This window comes from Gymnoscopelus microlampas (assembly GCF_963454915.1).
Source record: "Gymnoscopelus microlampas genome assembly, chromosome: 3".
In the NCBI taxonomy this organism is placed as follows: Eukaryota; Metazoa; Chordata; class Actinopteri; order Myctophiformes; family Myctophidae; genus Gymnoscopelus; species Gymnoscopelus microlampas.
The window spans coordinates 15,067,093-15,092,255 of record NC_139940.1 but is presented as its reverse complement, the minus strand read 5'-3'; the positions used below and the strand labels follow the sequence as shown (position 1 = coordinate 15,092,255).

General features: G+C 42.1%; 2 protein-coding genes across 4 annotated transcripts in view; one reads left to right on the top strand and one right to left on the bottom strand.

Annotated features, from left to right (window-relative positions):
- Positions 1-1,034: 1,034 nt before the first annotated feature.
- Positions 1,035-5,996, bottom strand: LOC311042758 (RNA-binding protein 12B-like). 2 transcript variants are annotated; one of them, XM_084053741.1, is made up of 2 exons: positions 5,879-5,996; positions 1,035-3,472 (listed from the first exon to the last, which is right to left on the bottom strand). In XM_084053741.1, exon 2 carries the CDS (start codon positions 3,448-3,450, stop codon positions 1,351-1,353), a length of 2,100 nt encoding a protein of 699 aa, XP_083909867.1. In that variant the 5' UTR covers positions 3,451-3,472; positions 5,879-5,996; the 3' UTR covers positions 1,035-1,350. The 2 variants fall into 2 exon arrangements, with proteins under 2 accessions (XP_083909867.1, XP_083909868.1); XM_084053742.1 differs by having other exon boundaries at positions 5,797-5,987.
- A 5,141-nt stretch (positions 5,997-11,137) lies between these two features.
- Positions 11,138-25,163, top strand: part of setd2 (SET domain containing 2, histone lysine methyltransferase) — a 33,477-nt gene continuing 19,451 nt past the window's right edge. For both annotated transcript variants that reach the window (XM_084053636.1, XM_084053635.1), the window contains exons 1-11: positions 11,138-11,524; positions 14,464-14,581; positions 16,561-16,582; positions 17,237-21,363; positions 21,489-21,620; positions 21,902-22,030; positions 22,550-22,673; positions 22,979-23,056; positions 23,359-23,456; positions 23,615-23,759; positions 24,917-25,051. In XM_084053636.1, coding sequence (XP_083909762.1) covers positions 14,553-14,581; positions 16,561-16,582; positions 17,237-21,363; positions 21,489-21,620; positions 21,902-22,030; positions 22,550-22,673; positions 22,979-23,056; positions 23,359-23,456; positions 23,615-23,759; positions 24,917-25,051 — 5,019 coding nt within the window. In that variant the 5' untranslated portion in view covers positions 11,138-11,524; positions 14,464-14,552. The remainder of the gene's footprint in view (positions 11,525-14,463; positions 14,582-16,560; positions 16,583-17,236; positions 21,364-21,488; positions 21,621-21,901; positions 22,031-22,549; positions 22,674-22,978; positions 23,057-23,358; positions 23,457-23,614; positions 23,760-24,916; positions 25,052-25,163) is intronic.

Sequence of the window (25,163 nt, the reverse complement as noted above, 5' to 3'; positions counted from 1 at the left end):
CAAAATCAGCAACTTATAGTTGCCTCTTAGTAATTTTAGATGTAGATGAGTAGATCTCTATTTCTATGGCATTCAGTAACATTTTGTTGTAATTTAAAACGAATTCCAGGCACTTGACACATCATTTTGTTTGAACTGACAGTATAAAATATTGTCAGTTCACCAAAATGATATAGTGCCATCAGGGCCAGCGATGTAGTCAATGGTGGTTTTCCTTTCAGCATAAAAACATACCCCTAACGAGTTAATAGCTTTCCTCCAAAAAACATCAATTCTCCATTTCACATCATGTCAAACAAGAATGTATATACTGTAAAAAGAAATATTATAAATATATTATTTGTGGAAATGACATTCCAATCACAGCCGTTTAAAAAAATATTATGCTCTAAATGATCAATAACCAGCAAACATGTTCATATATGCAAAACCCCTTCAGTATTATAGCAGATAAATAGTAAGCCTAATGATTTGAAAACTTAGCAAGCTAGTGGATGCCATGGAAAACGTTATCTTTTGGTGGTCCCACAAGCCATAACTGTTATTTTACTTTGGGTCAGCCCATCAATTTGCATGACGTTTAATCCGCAAAAACAGAATTCCAAGTTTCTTATAAAACTGAATGTCTTTACTTATGTGCATAATTCCCAATTCATATTTTAATTTCTGCCATATTCCATCGTTGCGCCATCATGAAATGACAGGTTTACTTGCCACAGAGCTATATACATTATGCTCACTTTCTTTGAGGGACTACACATTATGGTCATGTGGTACAAAATAAACATTTTGTGTACACATTTTAACTATGGGTAGCTAACCAGATTCAGAAAACACATGAAATGCTTACTTTTTGTGATTGTGTTGTACGACATGTTTTTATAATGCAATCAAAATGCCTTTTGTTTATAATAATGAACTCATCTGCTGTCCAGGGCAATTGCTAAGAACCTTGCAAGAGAATTTTTACTTTCATGGGGTAACAATTCATTTTCAATTTAAATAAATATGAATACATGAGTCAGATATTCAAAAGTATGTACTTTTATCAAAAATGCAGGGGGTCTTTTTTACATTGAGTACATTAAAATATTTTTACAAAAATCTTTCAATTAAGATTTGAGCTGAAGTAATCCCCAACATGGAACTGAAAGAAGTTGACCAGATCATTTCACAAAAAACATACTTCTTTTTTTTAACTAGACAAAAGTTTAAGGTTTTTTTTTGAGAAAAAAGAAAAGCGTACAGGGTGATGAAGCTGTTTCTCAGAATATGATCATGTTAAGTTCAAAGTCAACCAAATTGTTAAAAGGTTTGAGGCATGTTACATAAAGTGAAAATGTCTTATTTTCAGTCATAAAGGTATTCCATCATCATCAACTGTATTTTCCTTGCACCTATTGGTCTTCCACTGAGTTCTTTTACTGCTGTAAGCGCCTCCTCTCGTGACTCAAAGACCACAGTTGCGGTTCCTTTGTGCGGCAGGGCCACAGATCCGGGGATCACACGATATCCATAACAAAAGTCATAGATTTCATCCATTTTGATTCGCAACGGCAGGTTCTCTAGCTTCACACGTGTGGGTCCATCTAACTGGGGTGCAGGTGGTCCAAAATCTCCATGAACCGATCCGTTACCTCCGTCCTGTGGAGCATAAGATCCTCTTGGGTAAGGATCACCCCCTCTATGGACATTATCCTGTAGATTATACAATGCCCTGTTACCATCAGTGGGCATTCTGAAGTTTGCAACCTCCATGTCACCAGGATAATTGGGTCCTTCACTTTGCATGGAAGAGTACCTCTCCTCTCTTGGCATCGACTGTTGCGCTGTTGGGGGCTCAACACCAAACTCCTGCATCTGAGACGGTGATATGCACTTCAACATGACTTCCGACCCAAGAAACCTTTGACCATTCAGAGACTGAGCACCCATAGCTTCTCCCTCAGACCGAAAGACCACTAAAGCCTCTCCAAGACCGGCACCACGATGATCCCGCAGCAAGAACACTTTGTCCTCCGTAATAGTGAACCCAAAGAAGAAGTCCATGATCTCTACTTTATGTACATCAAACGGCATATTACGCACATAGAGACACACCTTCTCAGAGTCATATGGATTGGCTTGTTGGTCCAGAGGCATCTCCTGAAAGCTACCAGGCCTCCCGGTGTGAGATTCCAGGATGGACATCATTTTCTTTCGTGAGATTGGGGAGATATTAACAGATCTGTTACATAACTTTTCATTATGGCGAGTTAAGGCTACACAGTATTCCCCAAGACTGTTGAAAAGCACAAAGAGAGATCTTGTTCTTCCTCCGTTGTTGTCAAGTAGGAACAGTATCTGGTCGTCCTCCAGTTTTGCGTGAGTGAAAAAGCCTTTGATGTCACGTTTTTCCACTGCATGAGACAGATTTTCCAATATGACACAAAAATCTTGGTTGGAAGGGGAGTTGGGACTGTAGCCCGATGGAGATCTTGACCTTGTACGGGCTTGTGAATACCTTGGAGTATGAGTTGGCGGGGCCAAAGGAGATCTTGACCTTGTACGGGCTTGTGAATACCTTGGACTGTGAGTTGGCAGGGCCAAAGGAGATCTTGACCTTGTACGGGCTTGTGGATACCTTGGACTGTGAGTTGGCAGGGCCAAAGGAGATCTTGACCTTGTACGGGCTTGTGGATACCTTGGACTGTGAGTTGGCGATCTCCCTCTTCTGAACTTGCCATTACCATTTACACCCACTGCCAATTTTCCACCTGACTCAAGCCACTTTTGTTGACTTGTTAGGTGAACATTCACATACCGTGCACCAATGTATTGCCTATCTCTCATCAGGCCATCTCTTGCATCCTGTTTAGTGGCAAATTGGACTAGACCTTCCCCATTGTTTTGGCCACGTGAGGTTTTCTTTAAGATTATGCTCTCGACAAGTAACCCATGAAAGAAGTCACGGACATCCCTTTCAGTCACAGAGAAAGGCATCCCCTTTAGAATCAAGTACACGTCGTCATCATCACTGGTTGATGGAGCCCTCAGGTTCTGGCGTGCCTCATCATGAGAATGACCCGATTGTCTACCTCCTCTGTTAGTCTGCATGTGGTCAGCTCTCCTAGCCCCTCCAGAACCATCCACTTCATGCCCCCTGGAACTTTCCCTGAGTGACCCCTGTAGTTCCAGCTCAGCATTTTTTGTACTTTCCTCAAGTATACTCTGCATTTCCGACTTACTGCTCAGCAGCAAGTTGATTGGGGATCTCATAATGCAACCCCCCGACCGAACCATTGCCCTTCTTGCATCTTCATCAGAGGCAAAGATAATGAAAGCCTCCTCTCGTACTCCACCAATAATATGCACCCCACCATCTGGGATTTTGAGGCCACTGAAGAAATTGCGAATGTCCTCAGAACCTGCTGTGTTCCTGAGTCCCTGTAAACGGATGACCACCGCCATGCCAAAGCACAAATAACAGCACCTGCAGAACAGAGGGGTACAGAATAACATTATTGCTGACAGCATCTCTGGCTCACCTTCAATTTCCTTGGCATTCCAACATGACGCCACCGAACCCATAACATGGGAAGCTGGTAACACCACTGAAATACTTCTGAGGTCTGAAACTGGCCACCAACACTTTAAAATGGGCCACATTAGACTGCAGCCATCCAAACATTAGGATGATGAACAACAGAAGTAACCAAGTAATTATTGCTCTCTCTTTCAGTTCATGCATCTGCCATTTATGGGTTGAAATGATGGTTTAGTCGCGTACAATCTCAGTTACAAACTGCACACTTCCATCCACAGTTTAATACAAAAGTGCATGCACGTCTATTTCATCATGTAGATATTTCTGACTGCCAATGTGTAAGATATTCACTAGAATGTGGCCTGAAATGCAGTCAATCACTGGCCCAAAAGCACTAACATGGCCATTAACAGGCATACATTTATAAATAACTTAGAACCAGTTATTTGGAAAGAGGCTGAAAAAACAACTAAAGAGAACATTCCGAACAATCCAGAAAAAAATATCTCCCAAACATGTAATGGGCAACATATGATTCCATAATCATATGAGCTCATTTTTAAATGTATTTAATAAAGCTACTGTGGTGGTAAAAACTGAAGATATAATGCAGTTTCCTCACCATTATAATTACTTTTACTTTAATGTACACTTTCAGGACGAACCGGTTCAATTTATGACATCAGTCAAAACATATGGACATAACTTGGACAAGATGACAACAAACCAGAGTCAGACCATGCACAAAAAATACTGAGGCCAACATTTCTGACCTCCTGCTTCTGACTCAACCAGTTAAACAGTAAACACCCATGGCACTTTCTTTAACCGTTCCAGTCCCACCTGTGTGACTGTGAACAAAGCCAGCCACTTTTAATTATCCAGTTCCACTTCCCCTGATAAACCGACAAATCTTACAGCAGGCCAGCATTAGTGGCACAGTTACAATAGTGCTGTCACAACACCTAATAACAAGCCATTACAAGTGTAGCTTAGGGATCCACCATCGTGTCCCGATTTGAAATGCATCTCTTGTGTTCATCAACTTCCCCTTGGCAGATACCAACACCCAGTTTAAAACAGCTATGGGGTCAATTTCAACTTCTCAGTCACCTCTTTGCCAAGGATGCAAAAAGGAAGACTGTGAAAGTAAAACTACACAACCAGTAATGCATCTGAAAAAACACTGAAAACACTACCAGCAACGAATAACCTGAAATAACACCCATGTTATTAATATTGACCAGGCAGATACCATCAACAAAAAAAGGGACCTGTTTCACAAAGTTGTCATAGCAATGTAAACACACAACTGCACTTCATAAATTAACAGTTGGCAACATTTGTGAACTTGTTAAAAGTGGTTTAAATTGTTATTTTTGTTTAAAAATGTTAATCTCTATATTCTGATAATAAAAATATATGTATGAAAATGTATTTTCTGTTTAGTAAAGAGACAGGGAGCTCTGTTAATGAACAGCTCTATGGCAACGATTGCTATCGCAATAAAGAGCTATTGAACACTTATTTTAAAGAATATCACTTACACCACCTTTAACAAGCACTGACAATACTTTTACATTAAATAGTAGTAAATAGAACGGAACTTTAAGTAATTGATTACTTGCTATGTCATATCAATGTGGCTACCGTGAAAAGTGGCAGTGCTTGCTCGCCTCTTTTGCATAACTTTACCTACACGGAAATTAGCTGCAGCAGCTGTTTTGTCCTGTTATATGACACAGTATGCTTAAAGGTACCTTTTTCAATCTGACTGGTTTTCCAATGGAACTTTGACAGATGTTCTAGCATAATGCCAGCTAGCCAGCCTAGCTGACAACAACAACAACCACCACTTCAAAGAACTAAAAAGCAAAACACACCCCAAAATCTCTGCTAACCCAGCTTGAGGTGTAAACAATTAGTGTACAAAAACAATGACATGGGTTCGTAGTTACGTCATAACACAACATTCAACAACACGCCCCGAAAACAGAGCTACAAGTTCTCAACGCGTTGCGGTGGCTTGTAGATCGGTCATAGTCCTTCCGTTCGACACAGAAAATACGCTTATATGTTCAGAAGCTAAGGTATCGACACAATTTGACGCCCGTTTCCAGTTGAAAATGCGTCATTTATGCATGACGACAATTAATATAGATATATTTTTCCACCACTGACGTCAATATCATCGGTCACTACCTACGCTAGCTCGGCTAACGTTAGCCTCCTAGGCCCTTTAGCTTCATGTTAGCAGCTAGCTAGCTCACCTGGGTCCGAGTCTATTGAGCTGTGAAGAAAACGAGCCTGTAGTTAAATCACACTGTACTCAGCTGACGCGCCAAAACTTACACAAAATGACTAACAAGAGAGAATTCTATTCTTCTCAGCCCGAAAGTCAATTCTTTAGCGAAGGTGAATCAGTCCCCGGTGTGTCTGGTCTCTCCAGCCGCAGAGTGAAGACGCCAAGACGGAAGTGAAACCGAAGGGTGCGTTCGTTTTGCGTACGGAAACGCCTGTGTTGTGGGCGGGGTTGGCATGACGGGGTGGTTGGTCAAGAGTCCAGTACGAGTACGACCGGTATGGTCGTTTGCCAAGAAGAAGATAACAAGGGCGTGCCGTGTACTGTACTCTACAGAGATAGGAACACCAATATTTAGGCCAGTGATTCTAAACCTATGGGTCGGGACACCCAGGGGGGTCCCCACATTATTTTTTTGTGGGGGGTGGCTGGGGGTCCCAGCCCAGATGAGTGAAGTGACAATTTAATGACTTTTAAGACCCTTTTAATACCTAAAATATATATAATATATAATAATAAGAAAAGAAAAAGACCATTACTGCATCAAAAGTAATCAACAAATTATAGGCTACTATAAACACTGGTCAAACATTGACCGAATTGTCAAATAACATAAGAAAGAGGCAAACATTTAGAAAATAGCCGATCTACCAGCTCACAATGCCTAAATGCCTCAACTCCTACATTCCAAGTGCTTGTCAGGGTGGGGAGTCCCCAGTTCAAATATGATTATTTTGGGGTTGAGAACCACTGATTTAGGCTATCCCAGAAAATGTTGTCAGCCAGTTACAGCAGTAATGAAGGAGACACAGGACAGATACAGGCAAAAAAGAAAAGGAAAAACAGATAGATACCAGTAAAACCAGTATAGTGCAGAACACAGTACAGTACAGTGTATGGAGTCGGACAGTCTTGACATAACAGACTAACGCCCAAAAAGTCTAACAGCAACATTAGTCCTACATATAAGTAACAATAGCAATAACAGACTAACCTCAAAAGAATCCAAAAGCAACAAAAAACTCTACAGTTCTGAGACATTAGTCCCTTCACCAAGCAGAGCAACCATTTGTGGATGGCTGGCCGCTGCCTTGCCATTGAAATGCCTCAGGGTTCCCGGCACAAAGCACTGACTGAGTCTTTTGTTGTTATGTGAGGGGAGGATGAATCTTCCAGAACCCCTGGGGCTAAGCCACCCCACAATCTCCTTCTGGAGGGGGTAGGAGGGATTTGGCCAGGATATAGCCTCCAGCTTCTTCTCGCGTCTGCCACCACCTCCACACTGTCCAATTTAGCACAGATGACAGAGCATGCTTTCTTGCACAGTCTGTGTCCCTAACATTGCTGTAACCACAGCATGCAATTGCAAAGAGGGCTACTACTACGGATTGTTACAACATCTGAAGCATCCTATTGCACACATTGAAGGACCTGAGCTTCCTCAGGAAGGACAGCTTGCTTGCTTGACCCATACTGTTTGGGTCGTGGACCAGTTTTTATGGCAAGTCAATATCCCCTTTTTTAGTTTCCTACATTTAAAAAAACAATATGTATTATATTAAGATATTACATTAATATAATCACAATTCTAACATTTTTCAAAAGTAGTTCATAAATAAAATAAAATCATTTTTTTTTTTTAAGAAGTAGGCTAGTGAAAATAGAAGATCTATAAGCAGATATATGTAGCAGATCTGCTATTTTCAATAGTTTGGGTCCTGGGCAAACGTCTAATTTCTCTTTTGGGCCTTGAGCTAAAACGTTTGGGAACCACTGCTGTAGAGGGCATCAGCATTGTCAGTCCAGGTGTCCATGATCTCCACCTGCTCCCCTTGGATGGTGCTGGGGGTATCCAGGAATTTCATGGAAGCCACCCTCAGTTTGGCCTATTTTAATGGATAGGATAATTTAATAAAACGTGCTTCATTATTTCTGTGGACTTAAAATAATTGTTTAATTTGATGGCCTTGCTGCCCTGGTATTTGGCTTTTGAGCACTCAAAACATTTATGACACCAAAGGCCAAGTGGACATGCCCCCAAAGGGTGAAATTCCAGGCCTGCACAGCTGACTTCACCACCACTAATAACTATAATCATGGTGGCTACTGGCTAAGAGGTCCTAATTCATTCTCTCACTGAAATTTCAGAGAAAACCAACATAGCAAGATGCTCATTTTTATTTGACATGTATAGACTAGTTATATGCTTAAATATGTTTGATTATGGGCACAGGGCACTGGACTGTGACAACCAGAATAAGCCTGGATGGTGTGTATGAGTTTGGCAGCAGGTGTAGGATGCACAGAGCTTAACATCAGGTCCCAGGGCTCCGAACCCAAACTGCACTGCCACTAGGGTGTGAAAGGATATAGTTGCATCAGCAGTTCAGAATTCTAGAGACCGGTTTAACCACATGCACGCATGCACACGCACGCATGCACACGCACACGCACACACACACACACACACACACACACACACACACACACATACACACACACACAGCAGTAACAACATCAGCAGAAGTGAACTTGTATTGCTTCACCATCACAATATAGAGGTCATCCACGATTCTTTGTCAAAAGTACTTGTAGTCCTTGGCAGGGATAAGGTGTCTGACAGGCAGCAGAAGACCAGCCAATGTGTGCATTAGTGCAAGGATCCTGCAAGGCACACTTGCAGCAGAGTCAATATTGTGTCAAGGTGAGACAGAAGCACAGCAGACACAGATGGCTGTTAACATTTAAATATAAAGGGTTAATTATGTTCAATAAGTTCAGTTCAAATAAACATGGGAACTGTATGGCTCCAATGTGGATCTCGGACTTAATGCGGCCAAACTGGTCATACACACTATACCAGCCCAGGCACAGAAAGCCATGTTGTTTTGTTAAGTCACCTTAATACTGTCTTTTATAAAAATTTTTACTGTTACTAGTGTTACTACTTCTCTCTACTTGTTCCCTAATTAATAAAGGTTGGTCGGTCGGTCTGTCTGTCTGTCCTTCCAATCCCTCCATCCATCCATCCATCCATCTATTTATCTATCTATCCATCCAGTAGCCTACTGCAGTGTGTAGAAATGTTTGGTGGTGATTAGTCTAGCGGTTTGCTAGATTATTTACGGACACACTGACGGTTAGCCTCTTGTAGAGCCATGGAGTAAAAATATATTTTGACATTGGTATATGCCTACTACACTGAGTGTACAGTATCATGTTATATGTAGAATGTAAAGTTTTTTATTATTATTATTATATTATCTGATACAGACTACAGAAGCCTGTTAGTGGTATCCATATGTATGTAGTGTATGTTTGGAAGCCACTGCCATAAATGTTTTCCTCACTATATGCCTAGTTACTCCTCATTCCACTCTTTACCATTACTATTTTGGCATCTTGGATATCTTTCGATACCGATATTGATAAATATCACAATATCTGACATAATCAAACGAGAGCAGAAATGTTCAGCTGCCATTTTCAAGTATTTCAGAAATCTGACTTAGTAATGGCTTTGCTGTGTTAATTTAGACAACGCATTGTGTATCACAGTTCACAATATGAAGAAATTCCCATGATTATAATAATCAGATGATAGATGATAAACAATATCAATATTTCCCTGCCAACGGTGCTGTTAAAAGAGGCTCTTCAACAGCAACTATTAGGTTTGAAATGACATTGCATGCAGTGCTTACTTGCAGTCACACTGTAGGTTTACTATTTCTTTGGTAAATTTCAACATTCCCTAAAGTTTCTGCGAAGTGTCAAACAGTTTATAGCTGATAGTTTATAATAGTTTTATTCTGTATAAATGATGAAAAGCTTATGATGAAAAGCAAGCCACATGTATTGGAGTGAGGTTACTGGGTACTAGTGGGTATTCAATTATCACCCTGAAACCAACCCTGCAGAAGTCCCTAGACGAGTCCAACACCAGAATGTTACGTGCAGTCCTTAACAAACTGGTCAAACATTGCAAGAGTGAACATGTTACCAACAAGAATCTGTATGAGGGAATACCAAGGGTGAGCGAGACAATAGCAGCCAGGAGAATGAGACTAGCAGGACACTGCCAAAGACATCAAGAACTGCCATCCAGCAAATTGGTGCTTTGGGAACCAACACATTCGGGCACCGGTCACAAGGATGTCCCACATTAATATACGTGGACATACTCAAGAAAGATGCAGGAGCGCAAAGTACCGACGAGCTGGCCAGATGTATGGAGAACCGGGATGACTGGAGGCGACGATGGAAGGCTAGTCTGAGGACGACCTAGTCCTAGAGAGAGTCCAATGTGTCAACAGTGGTCCCCCAGATGTGTCGGTAGAGCAGTCAGATATAGTAGGTCTGGATTGGATGGGAGTCATGGGAGATAATTTCTCTGTATTCAACCCAGAACTCACTCACTCACTCATTCCTTAGCCTAGGGGTTGTGGTTCTCAACCTGTGGGTCGGATTACATTTTTTGGGGGGTCCCCAGATGACAGTTAAGTGACAATTTGGACCTTTAAGTCCTTTTTAATACCTAAAAAAAGGAAGAAAGAAAAGAAAAAAGACCAGTACTGCATCAAAAGTAGTAAACAAACTATACTATAGGCCTGGACCGCTGTCGTAGCAGTCCAAGGCACCTATGCTCCAAAGTAGCCTGAGAGCGCGTCGCGGGTTCGAGTCCCGATCCCGACGGCCTTTGCCGCATGTCACTCTCCATCTCTCTCCCCATTTCCTGTCAGACTACTATCCTATCAATAAAGGCATAAAAGCCAAAAAATATATCTTAAAAAAACTGGTCAAACTAAGAAAGAGGGAAAAATTATGAAAATAGCCGATCTACAAGCTCACAACGCTGTTTGGAGCTTGTGGATCTGCAATGGTCACAATTTTCAAACAAAATTGAACGCTTCAAAAATGATTATTTTGGGGGGTCAAGGCCTGAAAAGGTTGAGAACCACTCCCCTTAGCCTATAGGGGCCAAAGTCAAACCTGCTGACTGGCAGAGACCATGTGTACATTCTCATACAACAGTACAGTAAGCTATGTGCCAATAGCCTACTGTGGGCTACTAGGCATTTGTATGCTCTCAGAGTTAAAGACCAAAGGGTCACTTTGGAACCCCTAAAGTAACCCAGAGGGTCCCTGGACCTCACTTTGAGAACTATTCAGTTTTGAGGAGCTGCACAGCTCAAATGCACAAAAGTGGCGTTATATTATCATCATAACATATAATATTGAACACCATTTAGCGTTGGCGCCAGCTGTGTTCCCAGTTCCCACTCATCATGTGATGATGAAGTAGTGCACAGCAACAGCAGCAAGAGTTACTGTTGTCTGGGGGGAGTAAACTATAAAGTTAAAATGCAAAAATTATAGCAATATGAAACTCGCCAGCGCATAGAGTGTCAAATCAACATACAACCGCACACGGTGGAATGCGAGCACTCTTTGCTGCATGTATGTATTATTATTGGAGTCCTGAAGCTGCCATCACTGGGCTGTGGGTTAGCGTTAGCTTTACAACATTGGAGCAGCTGGCTGAAGCAGTGAGCCGATCAGGACCTTTCTCCACATCCAAGCCCGTATGGATCACTTGACGTCGGCATATACGTTGCTTGATGTTCTCCAGCGGGCCGATTGATGGTGGTTTTGAAGATGGGGGAGCCTTATTATGACCGAAAGCACCCAGTAAAGTGAGTATCTTAGTGTCGATCGATCGTTTTGTTTTGCTGTATTTTAAGTAACACCCCCCACTACACACACACACACACACACACACTGCCTAGTAAGCATGCTAGCTGGCTAAGCCGGGTGTAAGGTGATGGTACAGGGGTCCGTTATGAAATCCTTGCTCGTGAAATTAAATAGGCAGAAAGTAAAAAGCACTCCCAAGAAACAACAGCAGTTATCATCATAACTGCAAGTGCAAAATGAACCAATGCTGTAATGAAACCGACATTAGCCACACAGCTAACTAGCCAGCTAGCTCGCACTGCCGGATGCTAGCAGAGCAATGCTAAGTAGCGGCTAATATATATACTTCCTCACGCCCAGCCTTTCGGCTCGATACAAAACGACGTGTTTTTTGAACAAACATTAGAAATGTTCAACAGAATAATAAAGCTCGCGTCGACATTCTTACGTCGTTTTTGTCCAGCGAAAGGCTCGTATACGTCAAGGTTTCAGCCTTTAACAGCACAGACTGACTGGGGCTCGTCTGTCTGTCTGAAACCCCGATGCTGTTCACCTCAGTCAACATCACAATTAATGCTTATGATTCTCACCTGTGTCGAAGCGGGGATTATTACAATATTTATTATGGCCATCGCCCCTTTTTAAAGCGGAATAAAATGTATGTCTGAACGTGGATATAGATTTATCATGATCGATGGAGGTACACGATCGAGGTCTTTTATTCTGATTTGGCTAATATAATCAGCACAATCAGCTGGTTTGGTGTCCGTGGAATAAGAGGCTCCTTGTGAAAACAGCTATAATAGTATAGTATAACAACCACAATGATTGACCCCCCCCTACATATGAGGTCGATGTGTCCGTATTAACCAAAACGCTGTGACCCAAAACATCCAATCCGCATGATGTGCCAATATTTCATGTTAATATCTGATGTACAACATTGTGTACATGTGTAGTACACGCACAATCAAAACAGTCAGATCCAGGAACTGGACACCAAAAGGGGAATTCACTTCTCTTCATCATATTTAAAGATGGCCTTTGGCTGTGTGTTGCCTGTTAACGTCACTAACGTTAGTTAGTTAGTTAGCTAGTTAGCTTAGCTGATGTATGATGTATGCAAATAATCAAACCATTTTTAACATGGTTGTTCTCTAAAGAATCACTTCGTAAATGCCCGACAACTGCAGGAAAAGTCTTTAGGTTGTGTCTAGGCAATCCTTGTTAAAATGTACTCCCAAAACAGTGAGGTTTACTGGGTTATTTGAGCGTGTTGTTATTAGCATGAATCAGTGGACTTTTTTTAAAAGGCCTCGTCGTCTTCGCTAGCTCTAAGGCAAACTGGTCAAACATTGGCCAAATTGTCAAATAATATAAGAAAGAGGCCATTTTTTTTAAATGGCTACGAGTCGTTGTGAGCTTGTAGATCTGCTATTTTCACAATATTCATCTGTGAAACCGAGTCAAACAAAATTGACTCACAATGCATTTGCTAGCTCTTCTGCACACACACACACACGGGACCATGCTGTGAAGAACAGCTTCCCTATTTTTTATTTCAAAGTCCGTCACTTTGTTTTGGTTGCTTTGGTTGTAAGTGTGCATGTGTTGACTGTTTCAAGTCAACCAGTTTATTCAAAAGAGAGCCTTTGTTCTGGTTCAGATCACCATATACCAGGCTGTCTGCCTGCCTGGTCACCCAGTCAGTCTCTACTAGGCTGAGTGAGTGCTGATTATGGCATCTGTTGTTCTCGACTGGCTTTGCCCTGTACTGGCTGGCTGCATCCATGTTTCTCTAACACTTGGTACAGCAGTGGTTCTCAACCCTTTTCATATCAGGGTCCATTATTTATTTAGCATTTGAGCCACACAGACCACCGTTTGATGAGATTTTGCCTCTCAGACCCCAAGACTTTGAATATTTAGTCATTATTGGATACGATTTTGTCTACAAATCCATGCTGTATTTATGTGGCATCAATAGGAGAGATTACACGCAAACGTTGATCAAACAATTCTTTAATTAAGTAATGCAGATGTTTAACAATATATGAACTTGTGAGGGCATAAAATGAAACCTAATGGACCCATCATTTTCATTTTACACTCTCAAGAGTTAAAGATCTATAAGGGTCCATTTGGTTATCATTTAGCTAGGGACCACCTGGAACCCCCTCGAGGACCTCTGGTGGGATTATTAACACAAGCATGGTGTATGGGCTTGGGGGGTGGGTAGCTTTAAGTCCCTTGCAGAAAATATATCGGGAGGTGCAATGGCTTTCTCTGCCTCATTGAAACAATAGATAACAACACTGTAGGCTCCAGAGAAGACACCACCCAACAGTTGGAGGCATGACATGTGTTTTCTTATGGGCTGACCCTTGGACTGATAGTACACACAAACATAACAATGCATACAGATTCTAATCAGAGTGCTAGGCAATTAACATACTGCTACCACCACACCAGTCAGTACCTGTATCTATTGCCTCACTGTCAGCTACTTTGGTATGGTCTGTTAACCCACCAACATGTACTGATCCTGCTGCTCCATTATAATTTTGTGAAAGTGTTTGGTGAGTTTTGGGATGGACCCTGCACCATTCTTAATATTCTCAAATATTTGCTCCTTCACCTGGCTCTAACATTGTGTCACTCGCAACAAGATACCTGCTCGTATAGCAAAGAAAGTATTATAAAACTGCATTTGTTGGAACTGTATGCATGTTTTAGTGGATTTCTTACCAGTAGAAGGAAACGCTTGTTCACTGACCTCATTCAAATATGTTTGTGTCTCAATAGTGACTTCCCCACTCTGTAATAAATAGTTAGGACTGTATTTTTAGGATTTGAATGAAAGCTTTGGCATGCCATTTCTGACTGTATAGCTGCTAACATGACCCAGTCTCATTTGATTCTTTTTCTTTTCTTTTAGGTGTGTCATCAGTTTGGAGGGCTCACTTCTCTGAATTGGATTGTATTTGGTCAGCAGCCTCTACGACCCTTCTATAGACGTGTCGTGCAATGGACGCTCTAATCAAGTCAGAGATCAGGTATTAGACCCGCACATTTCTCATGCAGCCCACAAACGCTCTGCCATAAATGCCCTAGTTAGGCATCAATTAGGGCCAGATTTAATTTCCCTTTTGAGATTCAGTCTGTTGGCCATTGCAGTCTGAGCTTATCTGCATAGTACCCGTTGTTGTTATTGAGTACTTTTGATCTGTGGCTGAGCCTTGGGCTCAGTGTGGCTGGACAATAAAAACTATGCTCCACAATGCAGGTCATTTTCCCAATGGGCAATAACATGTTTCAGTGGCCAACAAAACCTGATGAGCGTTGACATTATTTCTCCCCTTAGGCTCCTTTTGATGTTGGGGCATTATTATTTTCACATACTAGGTAGTTGATCGCGCAAGCAGTTGCATTGCTTGTTTGTCAGCTTGATCACTTTTAAAAAGCAGTTTCTATGTATTAGCCTAATTATATTGACCTAATTTACTTTATGATATTTGCAGAATTCCCATGACGTTATGAAAGAAATATTGTCTTTTGGATAGGTTATTGCAAATAGAGAAATTATGTTGAATTTTGCTGTTATCAAATTCTTCTTTTGTTATTAACCAGTACTTTATGCACTACATTTTAGTGTATTTTAAAATAAATTAAGGGCTTCTCTATGTTAAGTTAAAGGGTCTATAACACAAACAGTTCTGATAAAAGTTTTTAATTTTAAAGAATAGGGTGTTTTTAGGCCCTTGAAGAATGAAGAAGCTGATATTGTGAAGGGAAACATGCAGTCTGAGCTCTCAAAATTGGCACCAAATTTGTCATTTTTAATACTGAAAAAATTAATGATCGTTATAGCCTGTTTTATGTACCTATGGTGTTGTTTTGTAGCCAAGTGATATAAATGTATATATTATACAATATCTTATACAGTAACATAATTGAGTAAAGCTGCCGTATAATCACTAGTATCACAATGTTTGCCTTTTGGTTCTATTATGTAGGCCAAGGTCTTGCATAGCTCCATCAATTGTAGGACTTGTCTATTTCAGTCCCATCATCTATATTTAGTCTTCATTCCTAGTGGTGAATTCCCATGTGTTTTTTTTTTTTTTTACTATCTGCCTATAAAGTGTGAGAGCCTGGCTGACCAGTATCAGCTCCATTTTGCATGCTTGCTCGTTATAATAGACTATAAACATACTGTTTAAAATGAGTTAGTCCAGTGAATGCAGTACATGAAATGTTTGCACATCCAAATTAATGGCGTACAGATAGTCCATAACAAAAAATAGTGGAATTCTACTTTCGCCTAGTGACAGTGTGCACCAAAAAATCGGAGAAAAAGAGCCCAGCAGTGGTTGCAAAAGGCCCTCGTTTGGTCAGCAGATGTACTAAGGAGTTGTTACACCTCAGAGTATACTATCTGTTCGGAGAAGAACCAAATTAATCCATCCACCTAAGGAACTGGGTGGGTAGATTACTACAAAATGACGTCACTGAGCAGCGGTGATGAGCGGTGAGGTGGTCACCTCAGCACACGTAGCTGTTATTACTCTCCACCCACCCACACCTCCAATGGTGTGTTTGGAGCCTGCGGGAGGCAGGGTCAACTCTCAAAGGAGTATGATAGTGTCTTATCAATAAGGAACTTTAGGTGGATACGTGAGTTTGGTGGGTGGATGGATTAATTTGTAGCATGTAGCTCAGTAGTAAAGTAAAGTATGTTATTACAATATAATAACTTATATAATTGGGGTGATTGTATTTTGTCTCCCTAATCTTCTATTGAGACATTTCGACTGTGTCAAAGAAAGGTCACGTCTCACCTAGACACAGGATCTGACATGAATTTTGACCTGATGGTCAAGATAACATTTTTCCCCCAAGTAAGCAGGCCTGCTCTATTATGGAAAAATGTCATTTTTGCAAAGCTTTGGAGGAAGAGCCTTATGAATGACAAGCTCTAATTCATTTCTAATTTCTCTTTATTTTGTCCTCCTATGTTCTTCAATACCGGCAGAGAGGAGGGGAGTAGTACCTCGGTAAGTTCACAAAAATGCATAGCCTTTATGCCTTTACCTGGACTTCCTTCTGCTTATTTTATATAAAGCCACCGTTTTGTATTAGTCATTGGCTTATAGTGACATTTTATGGTTGAAATGACCTCAATATCTCTGCTTTCGGGCAGAAACCAGCTATGTCCAAAATATTAACTTTTCAGGAGATGGGGGGAAAAAAAGGTTAGAATAACACAATACTGCCTCATCAAAGTTGGTATGGTGACTTTATACATTGTCAGATACTTGAATGTGTCCTTTATCCTTCTTTTCCGTCTATCTTCGTCATTCTAATCAATGATGGAAAAAAAACACTATCTCCAAAGTTGGGAGTTAGGTGGTTTGACCTACAGTTTTGAGGATCCAATGGAGTTAGGAGGTTTAGTCAGAAGCGCTTTTTAGTTTTAATATTTTTAATTGGTTCAATATTTGTAAAACCCACACACAGACGTAAAGGTTGTTGAATAGCACTGATTTATATTATTATATATAAATATATTAATATATATTTTTTCAAGTAAAAAAATGGAGATAGCTGGTTTCTGCCCGACAGCAACCATATGTAATTTCTGCTGAAAAGTAAAACATCCATATGTTTTAGTTAACAGTCTTGGTTATGTTTCTATGTATATGTTGTAGGTAAAGGTTGAAGGCCTCACCAAGGCAGCTCTAATGAAAAGCCTTACTCCCAGAGTCATGCTGTCCAGCCATCTCTTGCCTAAAGGGACCAAGATGAAGGTGAACCTCGAGGAGCAGGGTCGTCAGAAAGTGTCCTTCAGCTTCGCGCCGACAAAGAAGCCGCTGCAGAGCTCGTTTTTCGTCCCCCCCAGCCCCGAAAAGTCTCCCATTGATCCCCCTTCTGCCTTGCCTGCTGCAACCTCACCCCCTCAAGAAAAAGAAGTGCAAAGTGTGGAAAAAATTATTGAGCAAAATAAGTCAACCTCCCCAATATCAACGTTGACAGCAGAGGTTCAGTTGCCTCAGACGCCAGTCGCCTCACCTCCTAAACCTAAAGTTGACCTGGGAAAGATGCATTTTAAGAAGCAGATTCTCAGTGTCTCAGTTACTGAAGAGAAACCGACACCTAGTGCTGTGCCACAAGAGCCACCTCCTCCGCCTCCTCCACCTCCTCCTCCTCCACCACAGATTTCAATAAAACCCTCAAGTAAAAGCGCAGTGGAGTTCTCCTCACCCCAGCCTCAGAACGGTACCAGTGACTGCCCTTCTGAAAAAGTTCACACAGAGTCCTCTGAGGCCAGGGTAACCCCCAGCCCTAAGAAGCCAACTGATTCCTCCCACTCAGGAAAAGATGGAGAGAGCTCCAGTAGCACTGAACAAGATATCACAGTAGTTAAAAGGAAAACCAGGTCCCAATCTGATAGCGCTCCCGCTGGTTCAGAATCTGATGGAGATTCAGGCCAGATGTCTTCCAGCCACAAATCAGTCAACCCTAAAAATAAAGCACCACCAGACAGCAGAGGCAAGGAGGTGAAAAAGTCTTCCTCTGGGTCAAATACTGATGAAAAAGAAAAAAGTTGCTCAAAGCGGTCAGAGAACCGCGAAAGGTCTTCTAGTCGCCCAAAATCTGACCGTGATTCCAGGCACACGTCTTTGCGTTCCTCTCGCTCAGACAAAGATCGCAGAAGGTCCAGATCTAGATCGCGGTCTCGGTCAAGAGGTTCTCGGACAAGTACCTCCCACTCCAGATCAGAAAGATCCAGAGGCGATCGAGGGTCACGGTCCGATAGGTCGTACTATCACGACACTGAGCGCCGATCACACAGGAGCTCTCCACGTAGAGATAGAAGGAGCTCTCGCTCCCGGGCCGAGAGAACCCGGGACAGTTCTGACTCTGAAGATGATCACAGGAAGAACCGGACCAGAAAGAACGACTCTAGTAGATCATCCACGCACTCAACCTTGCAGAAAGAATCCAAATCATCTTCCCACTTAAAATCTGAGAAGGACACAAAATGTATAGATTCTCCGCACTCATCAGAGACGGATAAAAGAACACAGTCTTCTAGATCCGAGAGGTCATCGAGGCGTCAGTTTGACTCTGATTCTCAACATAAGGGTTCACCTGAACCTGAGTCTAATCACCGTAAATCTACTACCCATCACAAGTCTGAGACCAATGTTAAATCCAGTTATTCAAGTCACTCTCAAACATCTGAGAGGCGACACCACAAAAGCAGCTCTAGTGACTCTGAGGCAGATCACAAAGGGAAGTCACAAAAGAAAAACAGTAAGCCTGACTCAAAGCAGACCACCGCCTCCAAGTCATCTGTGAAAGTCAGTGGAACTGATAGACAATCAAAGGACACGTTTCACAGTCCTAATAAAACGCACACAGATTCAAGCTCCACTGAATCCCACTCAAGAGACAGAAAGGAAAAATCTGAATCCCAGCTAGATGATACACGCCAGAGGAAAGAACAAGGCCACAGTGACGTTAAGGAGGCAGTCTCATCTCTTGATAAGAATTTGCAAGAACTGTCTTCTAAGAGAATAAAAGAAACAGACTCTAGTCTTGAAACTGAGAATAAAAATGCATCCGTTGCAACTTCTAAGAAAGAATCTGGTGGTCACCCGCCCCATGTAAATGCTGTCCCAGTAGAATCTTGTGTTGTCAAGGATAACCTTTGTTTTAACCTTCTACCACAGGCAAACTGTGAAACAGTTAGCGTAAATGTATGCAGTAGTAATGATGGTATAACAGCCAACCAAGATAAGAAACTTGGTCAGTGTTTATCGGAGCAAAAATCATTAATTGGTGAGGTAGATTTCCCTGTCGGAGACCATGAGCAGCAGAACACTAAGTCAGACCCTGTCAAATTGACTAAATATGTGACTATCAACATGCAGTCTTGCACAATCTTGCCTCTCCAACCAGATTCATTAGACCTTGATCCTGAGAACATGCTGCCACCTAAAAGTGAACAGCACAACACAGATTCAGCCAAAACAAAGAATAACTCGAAAAGATCACGCTGGGATATTGCCGGCCAAGTCAACTCGGACAGTGATGGTGCACAAAAAGTACTGTGCGCGGAGAGCACGCCTACTGGTAAAAAGGTGGTTTCTGTCAAAAACGTTGAGTTCTCTAAAGAAGCTAGCCAACAAGAGTCACTTGGAGTCAAAGACGATAGCCAACAAGAAGCCCAGACACATTCCAAGTTAGTAATGCAGATAGAGACTATTGAGCAGAGGTTCCCAGCTGTTTCCCCGTCCTCTCTGAAAGGTGCACACAAAGACCAAAGTGAGCCTTCACAAGCAGACATATGTGGCACCACCAATGACCAATCTGTCTCCAACCCCCCTGGTAATAGAGCTGTGGATGAGCCTTTGCATGTAAATGATACCTCACAAGACAAAGTCACAAAGATGGAAAGCTGGAATGGTGGCAGTGCTGAAGAAACATCCATGGAGAGCGCTGTCAAGGACAAACCGGTTAAGAGAAAGTTGCTAAGTCAGGATGGGTCAGGACAGAGTGAGGGCAGTGACAGTGACGACTCCGAGTACGACTCAGATTGCGGCGATGTGAATAAACGGTTGCACTCAGTAGTGGTAGTGCCAAAGAATTCTTCGCTAACACTGGACACACAGGACATGGCAGCCTCTTTATGCAGCCAAATGAACAGCTTAGAGCAGCAGCACACTAATAAAGCATCTGACTTGAATAACAGTAAAGACCCGGTAAGTCCACAGCAAAGGCATAAAGCTGTTCCTGTTTATTTTGAGGACCCCAGTGGTGCTAGGATTAATGAAAACGTTCCACCACATGACGTCATGTGTCAGTCCCAGAGTAATATGATTGACAGCACTAGTCAGTCGGAAGGTTCCAGCTCTACCATTGCCCAGCCTTATAAGGATCCTTATAACAGTGCCCAAAGAGCAAAGGGCAGTGAACCAGTGAACCATGGTCCCTTCCACAGCCTTGACAATTCTTACACAGAGAAACAGCATGAAGTGAGAGGCAGCCATGGCAGGGACCATTACCAACGCGAAGAATTCTCTGGTGCCGATGGTATCGATATCAACGGCAAAGATCGATTGACTCTGGGTTGGGATTCTACTCAATCGGAGCAGCCCAGCAGTACATACCAGCAGCCTGACAGCAGCTACGGGCCACAGTCACTGAACTCTAAACACACGATAACCTCTCCGCTGGGACAGGAGCACAGGCAAAGCAATGCCTCCTGGACCTGTCAGCCCCCTGTGTTTCAAACCAGCAGACAAGCCTACCTCCATGTCCCTCAACATTACCCAGATCCTGTATGTCAAGTCCATCCTGACTCCCTGACTAATGACCATGAGGAGTACAGCAGTGACAAAGCTTTGGGTCATAGTAAAATCACTGTAGAATGCAATGGACCTCTGGGGTCATCATCACCTTTTGTCCAAGCTCATGAAATCAGCAGCAACAGCAGGGGTCCTGCCAGTGAGGCTGCTCACAGTGCTATCCCTGGGCCCCCCAGAGAAGACAACCTCAGGCCCCACCGAGGCCGTGGACCTCCAAAGAAAAGGCGTCCAGAGATTGAGTCTGATTCAGACAATGAGGCGGAGGCTGGGCCTGCCGGTAAAAGGGAGCGCCAATCAGAAAGTCATTTGTCCAAGGAAACTGCTGTCAAGACTGAGGTGCAGCGACCTTTACTCAATCTCGTGGACTTCCGAGATTCCAGCAAATGGCGAGAGCAGTCCAGGTCAAAGAAGATGCCACCTTACTTCGACTTGATCGAGGAGAACATGTATCTGACTGAGAGGTATGGCATTGGTTTGACTGAATGGACTTTTAACAGCTTGATTTCTTTTTGTGATTAATAACATAAAAATGTAAAACTGTCACCAAGCTTGATCTTTGACAGCCGTTGAATGTTCTTATGTGCAGAAAGAAGAGCAAATCTCACAGAGACATCAAGCGAATGCAGTGTGAATGCGGTGTACTTTCGAGAGAAGAGCGATCCAGAGGAGTGTTCGCTTGTGGGGAGGACTGCCTCAATCGTTTATTGATGATTGAGTGGTGAGTTGTTACAAAATAGTGCCTACCACAAAATATTGCCTACCATAAAGCTACAAGAGATCATGTAAGAACTTTACACCGCTATTATTGTATCAAACATTTGCCGAAAATGGTTGAAGAGATTTGGTGTAAAGGGGGAAAAAAGGAGGGGGCCAAGTATAGCCTCCTGGGGAACACCAGTCAACCAAGTACATACATGGTTATTGAAACTGTATCAACTTGACATGATAAACAGAATGTGTCCTCGTTTTCTCTTCTCATTTGAAATATTTCCTCCTCAGCTCATCACGGTGCTTGAATGGATCATACTGCTCTAACCGGCGTTTCCAGATGAGGCAGCATGCTGATTTTGAAGTTATTCTGACTGAAGATAAGGGATGGGGACTACGGGCAGCTAAAGACCTGATATCGTAAGTCTGTTAAAAATCCGTAACCACTTGAACCCCAGAATCCCTATCCTAGGGGGAACAATCTATTTTTTATTTATTTAACCTTTATTTAACCAGTAAAATCACACCACCATAGTCTCTTTTACAAGTGTGCACTGGCCAAGAGAAGAGGCAAATAAATGTTACACAGCTCTGCCAGTAACAACAAATACAGGACATGACAAAGACAAACATATAATGGTAATATAATGGTACCATATAGCCACAGGACTGTTTTATATGCCTCGGGTTCATATTTTCACCCAAACGCTTTAGCCACTCTTTCCTGTCTCTTGACTATTTTTTTAAGCAGAAGTATCTCAATCTTTAAAAACTGATGCAGTACATAAAGAACAAGCACACATTCCGTGATGAGCATAATGGTGGCTTTTATACGCGCTGCATACTCACAGTCACAGTGCTAAAAGAAAACATTCTCAGGGATTGTAAAGGTAAGATTGGCAATGCATTTGTGTTTTGATTTTGTGTTTTTTATTTCAGAAATACCTTTGTTTTGGAATACTGTGGTGAGGTGCTGGATCATAAGGAGTTTAAGACGAGGGTAAAAGAATACGCTCGCATGAAGAACATCCATTATTACTTCATGTCTCTGAAGAACAATGAGGTGAGCTGTGTAGACATAGAGGACTATCTTCTTTTTTATTAGTGCGTGTACCAGACCTAGTTCAAACATTATGGGTTTGGGTCAGAGTCATGGTGCATATTGTGTGCTGTGTCCTTGTCTCTCTACATACAGTATTGGTGGTTTCAGCACACAGCTGTAATCTTTTCTAGCCTTTCAGACAAGAAGTCCAAAGAAAATGAAAGGAAATGAAAGAATGTTAAAGCATTCCAATTAGAATTCTAGCTTTTATGAGCTGGCAGGTGAAGTGTTTGACAAGTACTTGACAATCTGTTGTGTCTCCTCAGATTATTGACGCAACGCTGAAGGGGAACTGTTCTCGTTTTATGAACCACAGCTGTGAGCCCAACTGTGAGACGCAAAAGGTATGCAGTAAAGAATCACTGTAATATATATCTTTTTGCTTCAAGTGTATTTGAATTAAAAACCTAGAATGACATTACCACAGCCACCCACTCTCCATCCCTCACCCCAAACACAACAAAGAACAGACACAATAAGATATAGGATCTTTCAAAGAGTGTGTCCGGAAGGGTGACCATATCCTCCAGAATGTGTCCGCGATTACTGAATTAAAAGGATGTTATTGCAATTACGTTGCACTATAATTGTTCAGTTCACCTTGTTGCTAGGTAAATTACCTGATGGATTGTGTCTCTCCTTTTAGTGGACCGTCAATGGCCAGCTTCGAATTGGGTTCTTCACCACCAGGGCAGTCTCTGCAGGGACAGAACTCACATTTGATTACCAGTTCCAGAGATATGGGTTGGTCTTTCTCCTCACTTTTTGTTCATATAATTCTTTACTTTGTATTTTGTCTATTATGTCAATTGTCTTTTTATTAAAGAGTTCTGAAATTGGGTTATGTTTGTGCAATGTTAATGCTGGTGATGATGGTCATTTAACCTCTTGATACCCACTAGCAAAGAGGCCCAGAAGTGCTTCTGTGGAGCTCCCAGCTGTAGAGGCTTCTTGGGTGGGGAGAACAGAGTCAGTGTCCGAGCGGCCGGAGGAAAGATGAAGAAGGAGCGCTCTCGAAAGAAGGAAACAGTCAGCGCTCTCTCTACGGTCAGTCACATTTTTAGCGGCGCTGGCGCCGCTCTATACATAGTATAGAGCGGTCCTGCTCTATACCTGGCTTTTCCGTCAACGTTCTGATTGGTCAGGTCTGTCAACCTTCTGATTGGTTAGGCCCGCCAAGGTTCTGATTGGTCAGACCCGTCAATGTTCTGATTGGTCAGACCCGTCAACGTTCTGATTGGTCAGACCCGTTCTATACTCTATACCTGACTTTGTCCGTGTTCACCGTCAACGTTCTGATTGGTCAGACCCGTCAACGTTCTGATTGGTCAGACCCGTCAACAAAGTGATTGGTCAAGCGTCACGTGACACATGGCTATAAACACATTATAAACACATATCGATGACATAATGTATCAAGGCGCCGCTACCTTCACACAGGGTGTGATTTTTTCATTCATAGCAGTGGTTCAGTTTTTGAAATTACTGGCTGGGTTTTGGTCTGACTTGGAGCTAATTGCTCTGAGATCTGCAGTGACTGCCACCGTCCACAAATAACACAAAATACTGGTTATTTTAAGATCACTTCCTGTGTGAGCGATCTGGGTCTTTCTGCTTGCAGAGGGAAGTAGATTTGTCATTTGTAAGGTTCAGTGTATTTAGACAAATAATTTAATATCAACTGACAGTCACACCATGTTAGGTAAGCTGAAGGGTAGGTTTGATAAAGGTGCAACTGATTCTCACTCATCCATATTGCTCCATTTGATTTATTTGACTCAGTGATTACTTTATATGAAAGTCAAGTAACTGTCTTTCATTTTATGAAACATCTGTAACCAGAGGTACCCACCTGATTACCCCAATGACGCATCTACTCATGCACTGTCATTCACCAAGTCCAATTCCATTTAAACATAACTGACCAACAATCAGATTCTGATAGGGACTAACAGTCCCATTAGTTTAGTGACTTTAGCCTATACAAATGGTTATAATGATTTTATACGTCGTTATTGTTCCTCTGCTGTTCCATCCATCCTTTATTTCACTTTAAACGTCCTTTCCTCCTTTTTACAACTTGATCAAAGCATTTTGAATTAATTTTGTGTATGGAATGTGCTATCCTCCAACACATTGTACATACATGTAGGTGCTCATCCTAAAACATTAGCTAAGCCATTGCATCTCTTTGGTCCCCTCAGGTGGATGAGGAGCTGGAGGCATTACTGGAGAACGGAGAGGGCCTGTACGATGAGAAGCAGGTGGTGTCTCTTTGTCGGCTGATGGTCCGTGTGGAGACCGTGGAGCAGAAACTCACCTGCCTCAAGCTTATTCGGGTGAGGGATCCAAACCATTCAATCTCCTGAAAGTTGGCTTATGTTTTGACCTGTTTACAGACTGTTAACATGGTACCAGTTTATCTAGATGCATGGTGTTTATGAAAAGATG

What these genes read in the sequence shown, in the direction of transcription:
- LOC311042758 (XM_084053741.1), bottom strand. Translation starts at nt 3,450, where the DNA reads ATGGCGGTGGTCATCCGTTTACAGGGACTCAGGAACACAGCAGGTTCT.